This window comes from Aptenodytes patagonicus, chromosome 5 (genome assembly GCF_965638725.1).
Source record: "Aptenodytes patagonicus chromosome 5, bAptPat1.pri.cur, whole genome shotgun sequence".
In the NCBI taxonomy this organism is placed as follows: Eukaryota; Metazoa; Chordata; class Aves; order Sphenisciformes; family Spheniscidae; genus Aptenodytes; species Aptenodytes patagonicus.
This window is the reverse complement of record NC_134953.1, coordinates 59,108,244-59,124,848: the sequence shown is the minus strand read 5'-3', so window position 1 is coordinate 59,124,848 and position 16,605 is coordinate 59,108,244. Positions and strand designations below refer to the sequence as shown.

The 16,605-nt window shown below is 42.8% G+C and overlaps 1 protein-coding gene across 1 annotated transcript in view; it reads left to right on the top strand.

The window, feature by feature from the left end:
- Positions 1 to 3,176: 3,176 nt before the first annotated feature.
- RAVER2 (ribonucleoprotein, PTB binding 2) overlaps positions 3,177 to 16,605 on the top strand; it is a 45,762-nt gene continuing 32,333 nt past the window's right edge. The window contains exons 1-2 of the mRNA XM_076340004.1: positions 3,177 to 3,350; positions 15,035 to 15,101. Of these exons, the coding sequence (XP_076196119.1) occupies positions 3,177 to 3,350; positions 15,035 to 15,101 (241 nt within the window). The remainder of the gene's footprint in view (positions 3,351 to 15,034; positions 15,102 to 16,605) is intronic.

The following is a 16,605-nucleotide window of genomic DNA, read 5'->3' as shown; positions in this document are numbered from 1 at the left end:
TGTGGGGGCTCCAAAGGACTCTGGTGTTTTACTTTATTGGTGCCTAATTTTGATTGTTCTTTTATTTAAAATTATATTTTAATTCTCCAGATACCTGCTTGAGGGTGTATTGTAGTTCAAAACAGTGATGACATTTGGGTTCAAGAGGGAATATTTCCTCAGGTCAGATTGGTTATTGGTGCTGATGCCTGTTTGGCTGATTTTGGTTGTCATATGAGGTGATGCATGGCCTACCTCCTTGTTCATTTCCGTGGACCACCTCCATGGACAATGGCAATACCTTTGATCTTTCCTGCTCTCTTCCCGCAGCACTTTGTAGTTGCCTTTTAGTGCACACAATTCCTTAATCTACTGGTGCAATGTCAAGTACCTGTATACAGAATGAAATGTGAACACTGGGGGGGGGGGGAAGATGAATACTTTTACCTACAAAATACAATCTTTTAAATATGTTTCTCTAAGCAAGAAAAATGCTTACATTTCTCTGGAACTATTTACAATTAATACTGCAGTAGTTTTATTTTTGTCATTAATATAAAACTATTCATTTCTGAACTATTTCTGCTAGCAATGCACTTTAACCTTTAATGACTTTCATTCAAATACACCTGCAGCCTATCAAAAAAAAAAAAAGGCAGGCAGCTTTTGAGAAGGTAATTGCTATAGGTAGGATTAATTATCAGTAGCATGCAGGTGAACCAATGTCCACCTTCAAACTGGAAAAATTAATGGAATAATTAATTACTCTGCTTTCACTACTTCATTAGCTTCACCAAACTGTATGATGTTTGAGCAGCTCCATAATTTCTACTGTAATAGCTTAATCTGGTAATTATTTATGAGGAGATAGATAGTTATGTGTTTCAGTATTCCTAGCACAGCAGTCTTTTTTCATGGCCCCAGAATAATTTACATCACAATCTATAATATGCTTCAGATAGGTTTTGAGGAGACAGTATTTAGTACCCCTACTTCAATTTCATATCTTGACCTGAAAATCAGTTTGTAAATAGTCACTAGCAGACTTTTCACTCACAAATTCTTTATCTTTTCCAAGGATAATTTTATAGGTAGCATGATTAATACTTTGTAAATCCTTAGGACTTAAGAAGCCTATACCTCACAGATTGTGCTGGAAAAGTTTTAAAATGCAAATCTTCATCTGAAATTTGAAAAAATAACAGGTACATACTTATTTTTCAGTTACATTTCTCAAAGAATGGTGACCTATGAAGATCTTGTTTTTCTGAGAATATGAAATTTTCTTTAGATCAGATCTCGCACGAATAATTTGTTATAATAGCTTTTTCCTGTTTCTTGGTTTAAGTATGAAGGCTAAGCTAATATTGTCAGGACAGGCTGAATTTGGTAGTTCTGAAATTCTCCCGTGACAAATACATGAACTATTTACAAATGTCCTTCACACCTCTGATTTCCAAAAATTCATTAAACATAATGTAAATATTGAAAGAGGAGGAACATTACCTGTTTAAATAAAATAGGGAAAAGGAAGCCCTTGAACAGAAACTTGTCAGCCCTGACAACTTTTTTAATAATACACCAAAAAGAATAAAAAATACTTTGATTATTGTTTGCTTAGTAGTTTTAAAATTAATTTTAGAAGTAATGAAGGTCCAAGAGTCTTTGTAGTCTTAACTTTGGTTTGAACTAAAGCAATTTCTAAAAACACTGTTGTTATCTGGTGGGGTTTTGTTTTCTGTAGCTGGTAATCCTGTCTCTAAAATGGCACTTTAAACCTAGTCAAGAATTATCATCCAGAATTAGATTTTCTTGATAAGAACTTAGTCACATATACCCAATTTAACTCCAAATGTGTTTCCAATTTCCTTTTTAAGACTACTTTTTTTCAGGTTTAGATTCTCTTTTGCCTGTTCTTTGTGATTGGCCTCGTATCTAGAAATTGATACAAATAATTAAATTATTCTTCATTCATTTATAGCAATGATGACAACGTTAAGAGCTAAATTTACTGTGTTGTAAATGACATTGCAAGTAACTATGCTAAGGATAAATTAATTTTCCAAGAGAACAACCTATTTTATTTTTTAAAGTAAGTGCTGACTAACAGAGTGAAACATTTTTACACACGGAGGCTTCATAGGACAGAAAATTTTTTATAGTGACTCCCAGAAATGCTTTCCTTCTATCGGGATGTTGCGCTCCTCTTTGCATGACAGTCACAAGCCCTGTGCCTGCCCATCCACCATCGCATGGTGCTTTGCCACAAGAGGGTGACTTTTGCCACAAGTGCAGCACCCAGGTGTTGGTTTACCCATTTGGATGCTTCGTAATTTGTTTGGTATGTTTCTGATGAAGAATAAAATTAGTACGAGATAATCTTGGGCCATCGTGCCTACTAACCTCTGATGGAGCATTTGGGTTCACTCGAGATCTGCTTTATTTTGTTGTCATTCTGCATTTCAGTCTCTCCAGGTGGACTTGTACCTAAAGAAGGTATTGACAGTGGGATTTTGAGGAAATGATACCTTCTGGGTGCGATGAGCCACATCGTGCCTCAGTGAGAGAGAGGGCTGGTGTCCAGGCCTTGGCCTCCTTGAGGCGCCTTTGTCATGATGGCTCTTGGGGTGATTTCCCTCGTAATGGAGGCCCAAACTCTCCTCGAGAGTGCTCAAGGCCTTCCCTAAAATCTGACTTGAGATACGTTACTGTGGGGATGGAATTCACCCTCTGATCCCCGTTTAACCCCACACCCCCCGAAGAGGTTCGCAGCCTGAGGCCGTTATGGGCACTACCGAGCTCCTCTAGAGTTTTCTCCGCACCCCCCCATTGTCCTTCTCTCCTCACAGGGGATTTGCGCCCCCTTCACCGCCTTTGTGCAGCACCGGGCCGGGGCGCCTCTTTCGGAACTGGCGGGAAGACCAAGCCCGCTGCTCCCTCGCGGGGCTCCTCGGCGGAGGCTCCACAGACTTCAGCGCCCCCCCCCCCCTCCCCCGCGCGAGGGACAGGGAGAGAGCGGCGGGCACGGCCAGTCAGCGGGGCGGGCCGGACCGGGGGCGGGGAGCGCGGCGGGGCCTGGCGTGGCTCGCCGCTCCCCGCCGGCGGGCCGTGCCGTGCCCCGCAGCTTCCCCGCCGCCCGCCCGCCCACCGCCGCGGCTCCCCCCGCGCTGCCCCCGTTCGCCCGGGCGCTCTGCAAGATGGCGGCAGCAGCCGAGCGCGGCGCGGAGCTGCCCGCGGAGCCGCCGCGGGGGGCTCGGCCGCTACCGCTGGGCCCCGAGGAGGTGGCGAGGCGCCTGGCGAGCACTCGCCGGGAGCTGAGCAACAGGCGCAAGATCCTGCTGAGGAACCTGCCGGCCGAGAGCAGCAGCCAGGTACGGCCGCCGCCTCCCCTCAGCCGGCCGGCGGCGTGGCGCGCTCCCGCCGGCGCCTCAGGCGGGCCATGCCCGGGGGCGGGGGGCCCGTCCCGGGACGGGGGAGCGCCTGGAGTGGGGCTAGGTGCCGCGGGGCAGCCGCTCCCCAGGACCGGCGTGAGGGAAGTGCGGGGCTGCCCGGCGGCCCGCGTTTGCCCTTGTCCCCAGGGGAGTTCGGGGACTGCAGCTTCCCTTCCTGCTCCCGCGGATCCGCTCGGGCTTCTCCTCCCGACGCCTTCTTTGGCAGACGGCTTTGTTACCGCCGGTGGCCGCGGTGCCTGCCGATAGCGGCTCCGGCTCGTCCTCCCCCGGCGGGAACTGCCGCCCTCATCTGCGGGGGGCGACGCCAGTCTGGGAGGGCACGGCTCTGCCGCAGCTTCGTGCTGGCGCCCACGGTTACCTGTCCGCCTGTGGGAACCGGGGCCGGGCGTGAGGGAGCAGCGCCCGTCCCGGGGCAAACCCGGGGGGCTGTGAGGGGCAGCGCGTTTTTCTGCACGCCGGCAAATCAGCAAGGCTAATGAGTGCGCTAATAGCACTTGCGTGCCTGCTCCTGAAGGGAAGCAGCGGCCGGTGTGTGGCCCGTTAGTGGTACTCGCGAGGTGGCACCGGTGTACTTGCCGTGTCCAAACAGGTAGGGCGACTTTACGATCCTGCAACACATCCAGTTTCTGTCTAAAAGCAAAGCTAAAAAGCTTCAAGCCTGTTTTTTTTTTCTGAGGTGAGCAGCATGTAGTCAGTGAAAGTGGTTTTCTGCAATCTGTTGGTGGTTTAGGAAAATTCCGCTAAAATTACTGAGGAGAAAATCAGTAAACGCTTAAACCTAATGCATGTGAGTCAGATTTTGAGGTGATTTAGTAGCACAGTCACTTACCAGATCTTTACCAGCTCCAAATATTCAACTTGATGCACAAGTATAACAAAAAAGTAATTACAGCTTTTGTTCTAAACCACTCCTTGTGTCTCTTCCCCTCTCTTTCTAAAGCATAAGCAATTCTACTACCTGCGGGTAGGTGCAGCACGTGAAGACTATTATTTTCTCCATACCTCTGGTAAAAAGGGACCATTCATTTTAGAGAGAATCTTTCAGCGATCAGTGTAATTTGATCCAGAGTACAGAGCTTGCTTGCCACTGCACTTGATGTTTTGTTCTCACGTATATGGTGCCTTTTGGTCTGTTTGGCTGTGCTGTAGTGTGATTGTAGGTAATTTAAGAGTTTTAGAAATGACAGTTTTGCTGTGATCCTGCATGATGATTTACACACCGAGCCGAGCCTCTATTTATAGCAACCTAATGACCTAATCAATAGCAAACTCACAACTTGGAAAATGCTGCTAATCTTCATGTCTCTTCAAGAAGCCATCACGCGTGACTGTGTTGACAGAGAGGGCTTACTGGCATATCATAAGATGCTTGCTGTGGATAGCCGGAACAGGATCACTTTGTCTGACACTCAAACAGTTGTATTACTTGCTCCTGTTGCATGCAGCAGTTACTTCATGAATTCACATGTGGACTGGTTAAAAGCATATCTCACCTATATAGAAGCCATAAAGTTTGGCATTGCTTGGCCAGACAAAGAATGCTAGAGGGAAATATTAGTGTCAAGGTCCAATTTGGCAGCCACACAGTATTTTGGAAGTTTGCCATTTTGTTTTGATGACTTAAAAGTGGCACTTAGATGCTTTTTTCTCCATATATAAGGTTCTAATGTTCACCTGTTACTAGGCTATAACAGTACCACCATGTACAGATCCTGAAATACAGTTTCAAAAGATGTGATTTTAATTTTTAACATCGTTGAGCTATTGGTGTTGGCATGTAAAGGCAAAATAGTCGTGCTATAGAGAGGAAGTTTCTGTCCTGGAGCAGTTCTGGAAAGGAGAAGTATGTTTGTGGTCAGGCAAGTTAAGTATACCTGTGTATTTGGCTGTTATGCATTTCCAAAAATTACCATGAAACTTAATATTTCTTATTTCAAATTAACACCCTTAGTAAACACTGTGCAGAGGTGTTTTGTCTGCTGTTTTCTTCTTGAAATGATTGGTTAGCCAAGTAAAATCAGATAAACTATTGCTAACCTGGCCAATTTATTCGCCATCAAGAAAGAGATGAACATTGTTAAAATGCAGCAAAGTCTTCCAGAGCAGATTTTAATAAATGTAATTATTCATCTCTAATCTTTGGGATGTTGGGTTCGCTATAATTTGTTGTTACTATGTGAAGGGTGAGGCCAAGATGTACTGAAATAGTTTTCAAGTGAGAAATGGCTCTTCTGCTGATATAGATTGATGGAGATGCTCAGTTTTGTCAGAAGGTTCATAGTTTTCAAAATGAGAACAAAACTCCAATTTTTTACAGGTGAAATTAGGTAACAAACATTTTCCTCTGCCAGTTGTAGCTACATATTAACTTTTTTTATTTATTATTGTACTTGTAATCTTCTGTTACCTTTGGAGTTCCACCTGTGTTAAACTGAATTAAAAAAAAAAATTACTCTTAAGACCACAGAAAAAATCTACCTTAGCCATGAAGTTTCTGAACCAGAAACAGAGTACCACAGGTTTGTAGTCTTAGAAACCAAACAAACGGAGAGATCTTTAAGTGTCAGAAGCGTTCAGCACTTCAGGTGCTGGGTGGCTATTGTTAAGGGGCAAAGGTTGCCCACGTTTGAATCTTGGCAAGTGGGATTTCTCTCTAAATGCATTTGGCAACATCTGTGTTCCTAAAGAAATCCAGAGCCTGTTTTCAGGAGGAAGGACAGCCTGAAGAAAGCACTTTGCAGTCTGTCACACCAAGTAAGTCAGCATTCCCTTACGAGCTTTTTTCATTGAGTGTCAGTATGAAACAAATCCAGAGGGGGAACAAATTAAGTCAAAATTACGTCAAGAAGATTCTTTCTGCATTGGGCTTTATAGTTCAATCTGCAAATATGTACTTGCAGGATTAGTATTTCTTCAAGCAATTCTCTCACTACAGCCATGGAGAAAGGTATTTTTGTGACAGATCTGCGGTAAACATTTTTATTAGCACCTTCACTGTTCTTGAAGGCAAAGTCTCCATTTACTGTTTAGTTGGCAAGTCAATCGATTTTGTTCTGACCTGTCACAGTGGAGTCTTCCAGACTTGCCAGTTAGTTCCCCATGTTCATACTCATCTGATTCCTCCAGTGCAGTACCTGAACTGTGCACGTTGTCAAACATGTGGTGTGATAATGACCTAAAAATGATCATACGCTGTTGCTATGACTCTCTAAATCTTGAGATGAAGCATCATTGATATCTGTACAGCTGTATTTTTGTTACTCTTTAGATTGCTGAACCTATAAAATCAGATAGAAATGTACTTGTTACTGCTCTGACTGATTCCTGTTAGTTGGATCAATGTTGTGAGTAAAACAGCTTACCAGATCAACTCCTGTCTTAACTAATGTCATGTTTTCCCTCCCTCCTTCAATCTTATGTTTTTCTATCATTGTAGCTATATGCAAACTATATTAAAAATCTGCTTGGTATTTTGTTCTACTTAGGGGACAAGATTGTCCCATTGGTGTTGGTCGTCTTTTTGAAAAATGTCAGATAGTGGGTCTGTTCTTGTTAGCATTAATATCCTCTGATGCAATGTTGTGGTAAGTCTGATGTTTGTATCAAGAATCTTTGCAAAGAGACTTAAAGGTAAGCTTGGTTGTAGTCGTTCATTTTATTCTGGTCAGTGCTTGGCAATGAATTAGCAATCTCTTGGTTGGATGTCTCTTGCGATTGTCTTGTTGTGCGTGCATCTCCCTGAACTGTCATCTCTGATGAACCAACTAATCCATTTCAATAGCAAGGAACACAGTCGCATGTGATGTTGAAGTGCAGTGTTCAAAGGCATGCATCGCAAATTGAAGGTCCTTGGAACTATCATAAAACTGCTCCAAGTGCTCTGGGAGGCTGGAGGACTGCTCTGGGCAGAGGGAGGGAAGGAAACAATAACTTCTGCTCTCCTTTACTGCTAAAAAGATGCCAAGAACTTCAGGATGACCAGAGTGTAAGTGAAGTTGTACCTTACTAAATGGGAAGTTGTATTTTGCTGGAGTATTGTATGGCAAGTCAGCTTCTGTTTGTTTTGGTTTTTGTAATTACCCATATGGATTAGAAGAGTTGTTTTTTATTTCCCCCAGGTCATTGTTTTTTCACTGTTAGTGGTTCCTTATTTATGTCTGATTAACTTCCATAGGAGCAGTAGCTCGTAACTGTGACGTAATCAGCTGTCTGATACCCTGGCATACCAGTTTGGATCCCATGGAGTTGCTGTTAGGAAGAATAGACCTTGGGTTGTCTTTCTTGCTAATCATTACTAAGATTTGTAGCAAAATCTCCAGTCTTCACTGCTAAGATTAGCTGACCAACGAGGGCTGTTCACTTTTTGGTTCCCCTCTTTGCAGCTAAGGAGCCAGTGCTATGGAAGATGTGCTTGCTTTCAACCAGCTTTCTTCTGTGCTTGATTATCTTTAAATGCCACCATACTACATTCACATTTCTGCTTTTCTCCTTTAACATCTGAGGCTAGAAAATAAATCTTGTAGAGAGGATGTTCTACTTTAATGTAGGACATGAAATAAAGTAGGGCTGATTAATTATTTTAATACCCTGTAGTTATCCTTTGGCATGACAGAATCTAAAGAAAGATGAAACATTTAGGTGTTGGTAAGAAACTGGTGCAGTCCATCCAGGGTAAGGATATATTTTGTGTTTTGGGACCTGATGTACCCATCCATCTTTTTTCACCGGTGTCTGTTCCTGATCAAAAGACAAATCACTACTTAACATGATGCTATTTCTGGTAGGGTTGGGTTTTTTTTTCTTCTTTCTCCCTGCATTAGCCACAATTTTTCCTTGTTCCTTTTTGATCGAAAGCCTTTAATGAACTGTGATGATTTGAGGAAGTACTCTCTCCCAATCTGTTGTATGCCAGACATTTAAGTAGAAGGGGCCTTTGTGTTTTAGTTAGTCCTCCGTCACACTGACTGAACATGAAAGGCATACTTGCTGGATAGTGAGTAGCTCTCATGCCTTAGGATGTACTTGCTTTTTGATTGTCTTTATTGCTTTTCTTTTGCTTTGTGCTCTTGCTCTCTCATGTTACCTCTTCTATGTTTTTTTCATCTTTAATTTAGCTTGCATACCACCCAGTATACCCAGGATGATGAAATTAATTTCCAGTCCCATAGTGTTCCTCTTATCAACGCGCTAATATGTCTCTGGAAGATCAGACAAATATGTTTTTCATTCCATGTCCATCATAAGTTTATTGAGAAACTGTTGTTCTTCTGTCTTAACGCTTTCTTACATTACTTTACTAAAGATCTTTGGAGGATATGGTCTTACAAAAGCGAGAGTCAATTCTCAAACAAAATGGTTCGCCCCAAAGGCAGTTTATGGTCTAGAATTACAGGCTTGATTTTATTTCAAGTTTCATAGTTTGTGGCTGTTTGTGGAAATGAAGAGGGAATGTGCTGAGCAAAAGCTTTAGAGTCCACATCAGTCCTCCCTGTTCCTGGATGCCTGGGCAGGTGGATATCTGCTACACATCTTAGACCTGATCCCACAGCCATTGCTCACCCAAGAACTTTCTTTAACGCAACATTGAAAAAAACTTGAAAATTTGTCAAAGAAGAGAACATACTATACGGTACGGTGAGCCCAATCTTTGTCTGAAATTTTGCTTGTTAGGAGCAGGGGAGGATTTATCTGGCAGTCGATGCCCAGTTGGTGAAAATTTGAGGACCTCCTACCTCTGTGGTCATTAGTAGACAGAAGATGTTTAAAATTGGAATTTGCATCAGTCCTTGTGCTTTGTTATCTAACCCTCTTGGTGCTATGGACCCCACTTATTACTCTTCAGCAGAGTCTCTGGCATTTTCCGTCAGTAACAGATTATTATTTTAAACTGTGTTGATGTTCTCTTGCCTACTACCTTTTTTTTTTTTTAAGCAGTCCTTTTTTTTTTTATATCTGCAGTGAAATCCATGTGTCATGTCATGGACTCAAAGATGTAGTGGTCTAAAATTTGAGTTAAATGAACATCCCATTATATCATTTGTAAATGTAAAGCTTTTTCCTGAGAAGTCTTCCTCTTCCTGCTCTGCCTGCACAAATGAAAACAAAGTCTTTTTTAGTTATGAGATTTAAAACTTCTTGGTTAGCCAAACAAGTTATTTAGTTCAACTACTTAAAACATAATTGATTCCCATTTCAAGACTATGCGTGTGAAGTTTAGGCCTTCAGCTACTTACTGAGAGCCAAGTTACAGACCAGGCCTGTACAGTGTTTATATTGGAAACACCACTAAAGCTTACTGTAGAAATCTGGCCAGGCACCATTATAATTGTTAAATATTTTTGTTGCCAGAATAACACAATTCAGTATTACATCTAGAGAGAGAAAAATACTTGGGTTTAGGGTGCTGTAGGCTTTATATACATGGCATATTGTTCTAGGTAATGACTGAGTATTTCTTGCATATTTCTTTTCTTGCAGTATGAGATCCTGGGTATGAAAAGCTGATTTTGTTAGAAATAATACATTGAGCTTTACTAATTTGATAAATAGGGCAAATGTGCCTGTTAATGACTCCCTGTCTTGTTTGCCTTTAAAACAATGCAGGTAATAAAACATAAAGACAGATCCTCTCTACGGAAGGCATTCTTTCCGTTTGAGAGATGCAAATTTCAAATTGATAATATGTGGTAAAAACTCATGTTGCCAGTTTTTCTACCCACGACAAGACAGGACAGGCCAAGAACTGAAGTATTTCAAGACCACATTTCTTATAGTAGTAAATAATATATTTTTTAAAGTATATTCAGCCTATATTTACTAGTGGTTTCTCTTAAACTCCCTTTAATATATTTGGTGTTGCTTTTTCTGCTCATTTTAAAGTATGAACTGATTGTTTTCTAGTTAGGATTTTAATTTTTACTGATAAGATTAACTAGCTTTCAAAGTCTGCTTTTAAGAACTTTGAAGGTTTAAGGGGCTATATAGTAGCTAAGCATTATTGGTTACATTTCTGTTTCAAGATGTTGGTTAGAGCCACTGGCATGGCCCACGTGTTTATGCAACTGCTGTTTCTCTGAGTAAGCTCTCTCCTCTGTTTTCTCTCCTCTCCATTTCTGCTGTACGTATCATCCTTGCCTTGACCAGGGACACATCCCCTGGGAGCTGCCTGGCAGGGACTTTGCTCAGGTACAAACACACCTTGGAGCCCGAGAGTTGGTGCCAAGTTTTACATCTGGTTCAGGAGCCAACTACGAGTCGATCCTAGGAGTGCAATAATTAAGGGCCAAAATACGCACCACTATAAACAGTGTTTGTGTTGGAAACTTCACGGGATCCATGACTGCTGTATGTCTGCCAGATAGCTTTATAACTGCTTACAATTTTTGTTGTCAAAATACTATAATCTAGCCTGACGTTCAGTGCATGACACTCATGGCAGCTAGACCTTCTGCATGTTAGTGGATATTGCCTTTTTCTTTAGATTTAATATGATGCAGTTAAATGATGATTATTGTGGTAATTCTCAGTCACTTTTTTTAGACTAGTAGATTCATTTGTTTGTAAAGAGGAAAAAATCCTTTAGGAGAAGCAGTTTTGTAAACATTATGTAGAAAAAATACTAATAGTGGCCAGGCTTGGTCAACAGATGATTTGCATGTGGGCAAAATAGTGGAAGCCACTGCTCACATGTGGTACCACCAGTGGGTTCATTACTACTGCTTTGCTAAACCTTGTGTGATAAATGGTGAACGCTTGTGTTGCCTTTCTCACGTGGCTGTCCAGCAGAAGGCAATCCATGGTAAGGCTAACCCAGGGAGGGCAAAAGGTTTTCCTGCCGCAGAGCGTGGGTAGCAGCTGACGCTTCTCTGTGGGTGTGTGCAGTGGTGGCAGTAGGTCCTGACATGGGGAGAAGGCTGGTGTAGCTGGGCTGGGGGTGTGGAGGCCAGGCTCGCCGGGTGCATGAGCCAGCAGGCTGATGGGAGGTCAGGAATGGGGAACAAACTGCGGCTGTTTGTTTCTGCTGTGCTCAGGGAAACAGCCCTCTGCTTACATTCCTTGCAAGTTAATGGGGTCGCACCAGAGAATATACCTGACTTGGATGACCCGTTTCTCCTCCTGGAGTAAACACCCCTTCCTGGCCCAAATACCGGGTAACTGCTTACACCAAAGGGACCAACTATGTCCAGTGCTGTTGGTGCATGGTGTTTGGTGGTGCACAGCTGAAACTGGTTAGGAACAGCAGGTAAAGAGTACTTGTTGCTTTCCCTGACAGTTCTGCTCTGAGCTGTTTGGAATAGAAACTGTTGCAACATTAAAATGGTAGTAGTGTTCGTTCTTTTCTAACAGACCTAAGCATTGAAAGATGTTGAAGGTAAAGTTTAGAGAAGTGCCCAAGTTAAAAAGCCGGCTTAGTACTTCTGAAAATACTATGAAGAATCTTAGTCTAATGTACACAGATATTTACATATTTCTTTAATTTGAAAGAGTATACATTTGCTTAAGGGTCAGCACGGTGTGTTTTATTTTTGTAAATTGTCACAAACGGTCTTCATGTGAAAAATGCTTTCACTGAAATACTACAGAAACCCAGTTCCACAGGTAAGGGTCTCAGCCCTGCCATGGGGGCCATGAGAGCACAAGAACAAGCAGCTTCCTGGAAGAGCCTGCACAAACCTGGCAGTGTTTGCAACAACCTGTGGAAATCAGTGTTAAAATCTTTACAAAAATTACTTTTCTTAAATTAGGTTTTCATTTTAAATCTTCCTTATGTTCTCATCATTTTTTATATGAGGCCTCATGATTATCCCACAAAGATATGTTCACTACAGGCTATTTTCCCTCCTGATTAAAGTTTCTGTGGTGGGTTGACCCTGGCTGGACGCCAGGTGCCCACCAAAGCCACTCTATCACTCCCCTCCTCAGCTGGACAGGGGAGAGAAAATGTAACGAAAGGCTTGCGGATTGAGATAAGGACAGGGAGATCACTCACCAATTACCGTCACAGGCAAAACAGACTCAGCTTGGGGAAAATGAATTTAATTTATTACCGATCAAATCAGAGTAGGATAATGAGAAATAAAAGTAAACACCTTCCCCCCACCCCTCCCTTCTTCCCAGGCTTAACTTCACTCCCGTATTCTCTACCTCCCCCTCCGGCCCCAGCGTCGCAAGGGGATGGGGAATGGGGGTTGTGGTCAGTTCATCACACGTTGTCTCTGCCGCTCCTTCCTCCTCAGGGGAGGACTCCTCATGCTCTTCCCCTGCTCCAGCATGGGGTCCCTCCCACAGGAGACAGTTCTCCACGAACTTCTCCAACATGAGTCCTTCCTCTGGGCTGCAGTTCTTCATGAACTGCTCCAGCGTGGGTCCTTTCCACAGGGTGCAGTCCTTCAGGAAAAGACTGCTCCAGTGTGGGTCCCCCATGGGATCACAAGTCCTGACAGCAAACCTGCTCCAGCGTGGGCTCCTCTCTCCACGGGTCCACAGGTCCTGCCAGGAGCCTGCTCCAGCACGGGTTTCCCATGGGATCACAGCCTCCTTCGGGCATCCACCTGCTCCAGCGTGGGGTCCTCCACGGGCTGCAGGTGGATATCTGCTCCACCATTAACCTCCATGGGCTGCAGGGGGTCAGCCTGCCTCATCATGGTCTTCACCACGGGTTGCAGGGGAATCTCTGCTCCAGTGCCTGGAGCACCTCCTCCCCCTCCTTCTTCACTGACCTTGGTGTCTGCAGAGTTGTTTCTCTCACATATCCTCACTCCTCTCCAGCTGCAATTGCATGGGTTTTTTTTCCCTTCTTAAATATGTTATCCCAGAGGTGCTACCACCGTCGCTGATTGGCTCGACCTTGGCCAGCGGCAGGTCTGTCTTGGAGCCGGCTGGCATTGGCTCTATCAGACATGAGGGAAGCTTCTAGCAGCTTCTCACAGAAGCCACCCCTGTAGCCCCCCCACTACCAAAACCTTGCCACGCAAGCCCAATACAGAGACCTCATGATTATGCCACAAAGATATGTTCGCTGCAGGCTATTTTCTCTCCCAATTAAAGTTTCAGTTACTGGGAAATCATGTGGAATCATCTGATTCACAGATGACTTTCAAAAGGGTGTTCAGAGCTGTTTGAAATAATATTTCCTGCTACTTATTCATCATATAAAACTTTCAGTGTTACTCTTGTAAAATAATGTATGAAATAAAAAAGGTAAATATGTCCTCCTTTTTTTAAGTGGGACAGAAATAACGTCTTTAGAGTCTTCAGTGCCGCAATACAGCTGAGCTGTACAAAACTGTACAGAAAGTGTCTTCTTAGTCTCTCATGACTGAGAATGAACTACTGTCTAATTCTCATTAGAGACATGTCCACAGTCAAATTGCCTACCTGACTTTAATCTTTGAATTGTGCTTGGCGAATTTTGCTTTTCAGAAACCACATCCTTATCGCATCTGATTAGAGGATGGCTGGCAGCTTGAGAAATGCTGCCATATTTTATTAATGTAGTATTTGACAGCTGTTAACTAGTGAAACTAGAGATTGGTGCTCGCTTGACTAAAAGGTATGCATCTGATACCAGTCACAGAGAACCCAATTAACCTTTAGGCTATATATATTGAATTAGCAAACTGGCAAGTAGACTGGGCTACTGGAAATTGTCTGCAATTAAACTTTCAGACAAAGTTGGTTGATTATTTTGCTTACTCAAATGGTCTTTTGTTATTGTGTATGGGATTTATCCAACTAAAAGAATACGTATATCCGGGTTACTACTCATGGTTTCTTCTTGGGGATGATTAATGTTCATTTCTACATTCTTGCCACTGAACTGATAACTGTTTGTGTTTTTTGTGGGGCATGTGCCCACCTTGCTCTTGTTGGGGAATAGCTATAGCAAACTGGTACACACCTCTTATACTTGCTCCTACCCCACGCCTCCCACACCCCTGCTCTCTCCCCAATAATTAGTGGGAGCAAATAATGCTCTTGGGATTGATTCTTTGTTGAGCATCTGTGCAGTAATTGATAGAGGATACTTTCCAGGGGGTATTCTGGGCACAATTATCTGCTGGTTGAAAGAATATTCATTATTAAAAGAGTGAAAATCTGTTAAAGTGAACTTGAGCAGTTACAGGAAACCAAAACAACTGTTGCATTTTATGACAGCGTTGCCTGCCCTCAGTAAACTGCGTGATGTAATGTTGCCGGTATTTCTTGTCTGTGTGGTATTTTAACTATGCTAGCTGTACTTTGGAGAAATTGTGGGGGTTTTGCTATTTAATGAACTGTGATGTTATTTGTCTTTATCAAAAGACAGTCAACAGGACACCCTGTTGTGCTTATGTGACTTTATATCATGAAAAGTAAATTAATCAAATTCAGTAAGCCAGTTTTTTATGAGATAAAAACATTGCTGCAGTAGTATAACCAGCTCTTCTAAAAACAAATATTTGGTAGTGTTTCTATGGTGAAATTTTCTGTTTATTGGGAAAGTCTTTGGGGTTTGGGGTTTTTTTTTTGTTTTTTTTTTTTTTTAAAATGAAGATGAATTTATATACTTATTTGGTCTGGTGAATTATATATCTCATGTTACTTGTACTTTTCTCTTTCAGGAAATCCACGACTTATTTAAAGATTATGAAATCAAGTATTGTTATGTGGACAGAAATAAAAGAACAGGTAAGAACTTAAAATCTTCCAGTGTCATATGTTTCAATTCTGTGATGAAACTAGTGAGGAACATCATCTGCTGTGTATGAAGTCATCAACTTCTCTGCCGTCACATAGCTTGATTGTCCCTCAGTGCCTTTTTTGGCTGCTGAAGCCAATGGAGAGTTGGAAACTTTACTGATGTCAGCCAGATGTGCCTATGACATGATCAGAGGAAAACATACCTAGCTCCAGAGGCATTTGTGTCAGGTAATATAAGCCAGGAGCAATTTATTAAAGGAATACTTAAGTCTTTGAAGGAAATGTCCTGAATTAAACCCTGAATTATTTAAGTCTGATCCTCCATTTACAAATTAATTCTCTAAATAGGGGATTCACGGATTTTTAGTGCTTGTGAGGTAGAGAAATGGACAAATATTTCTCTACAAGTTCCTGTCCTTCCAAATTGCCATAGGTCCCACAGCCTGGGCTATCTCCTGAGGCAACCTTGGTTTCCAGCACAAAATCTTAATGCGGTAGCTGTGATAGATTTCAGTCAGGATTTCATGAGGATAATGGTGTCTCTTGACACCTGCCTCTAAGAGGCAAAAATTTGTGCTTTAATGTCCCATTATCTTGCAAATTTGATTTCTGAATATGGTATAAGGCCAGCTTGTGTGTGAGGTACTATAGTCTGCTATCTAACAAGAGATTGAATGTCTGTGTTCAGTGTGAAGGGAAATATTTGAAAATACTTGGAAAGAGTAAGAGAAGGATGAATTTTTTCATTTAATCTAGATGCCCTCATATATACATAGTTCTTTACTGTGTATGTATTTACGGTTTTTTTAGAGTGCATACATATGTGTGTCTTTTTCTACATGTGGATTAAATATAGTACTTTCCCTATTCATTTGAATTTTTGTATGTTTTATTGCATGCCTCTGCAAATTTTCATGACTGGAATACACTGTAGGTGCTTGAATCTCCGGATTCATGAAGTGGTGGGTGTTGCAGTGCTCCTGTTGTCCGTGGCTGTGGGCACCTTCGAGCTGCCCTTGGGACCTGGATGGGGTACAGATATGGTGGGTGGTATGGCTCTGCTTTGCCCACGAATGTAGGCCTTTTGGCAGGCTTTGTGATCGTGACGGGGGTACAGACATGATGCATGTTGTGGAGGCCTCCTTGTCCATGGTTGCGTATTCCTTCCATCTCCATGTGGGACTATGACATGTTACAGAGGTGGCGGGTGTTGTGGAGCTCCCGGTGTCCATGGCTGTGGGATACTTCGAGCTGCCCTTGGGACCTGGATGGGATACAGATATGGTGGGTGATGTAGCTCTCCTTATGGCCAGGGCTGTGGGCACCTTCTGGCTGGCTGTAGGTGGATGACAGGGTACAGATACAGTGGGTGGTGCGGCTCTCCCTTTGCCCATAAGTGTGGACACCTTCAGACTGCCTGTAGGATGATGACAGGGTGCAGACACGGTGGGTGTTGAGGAGCTCCCGTTGTCCACAGCTGCGTATTCCTTCC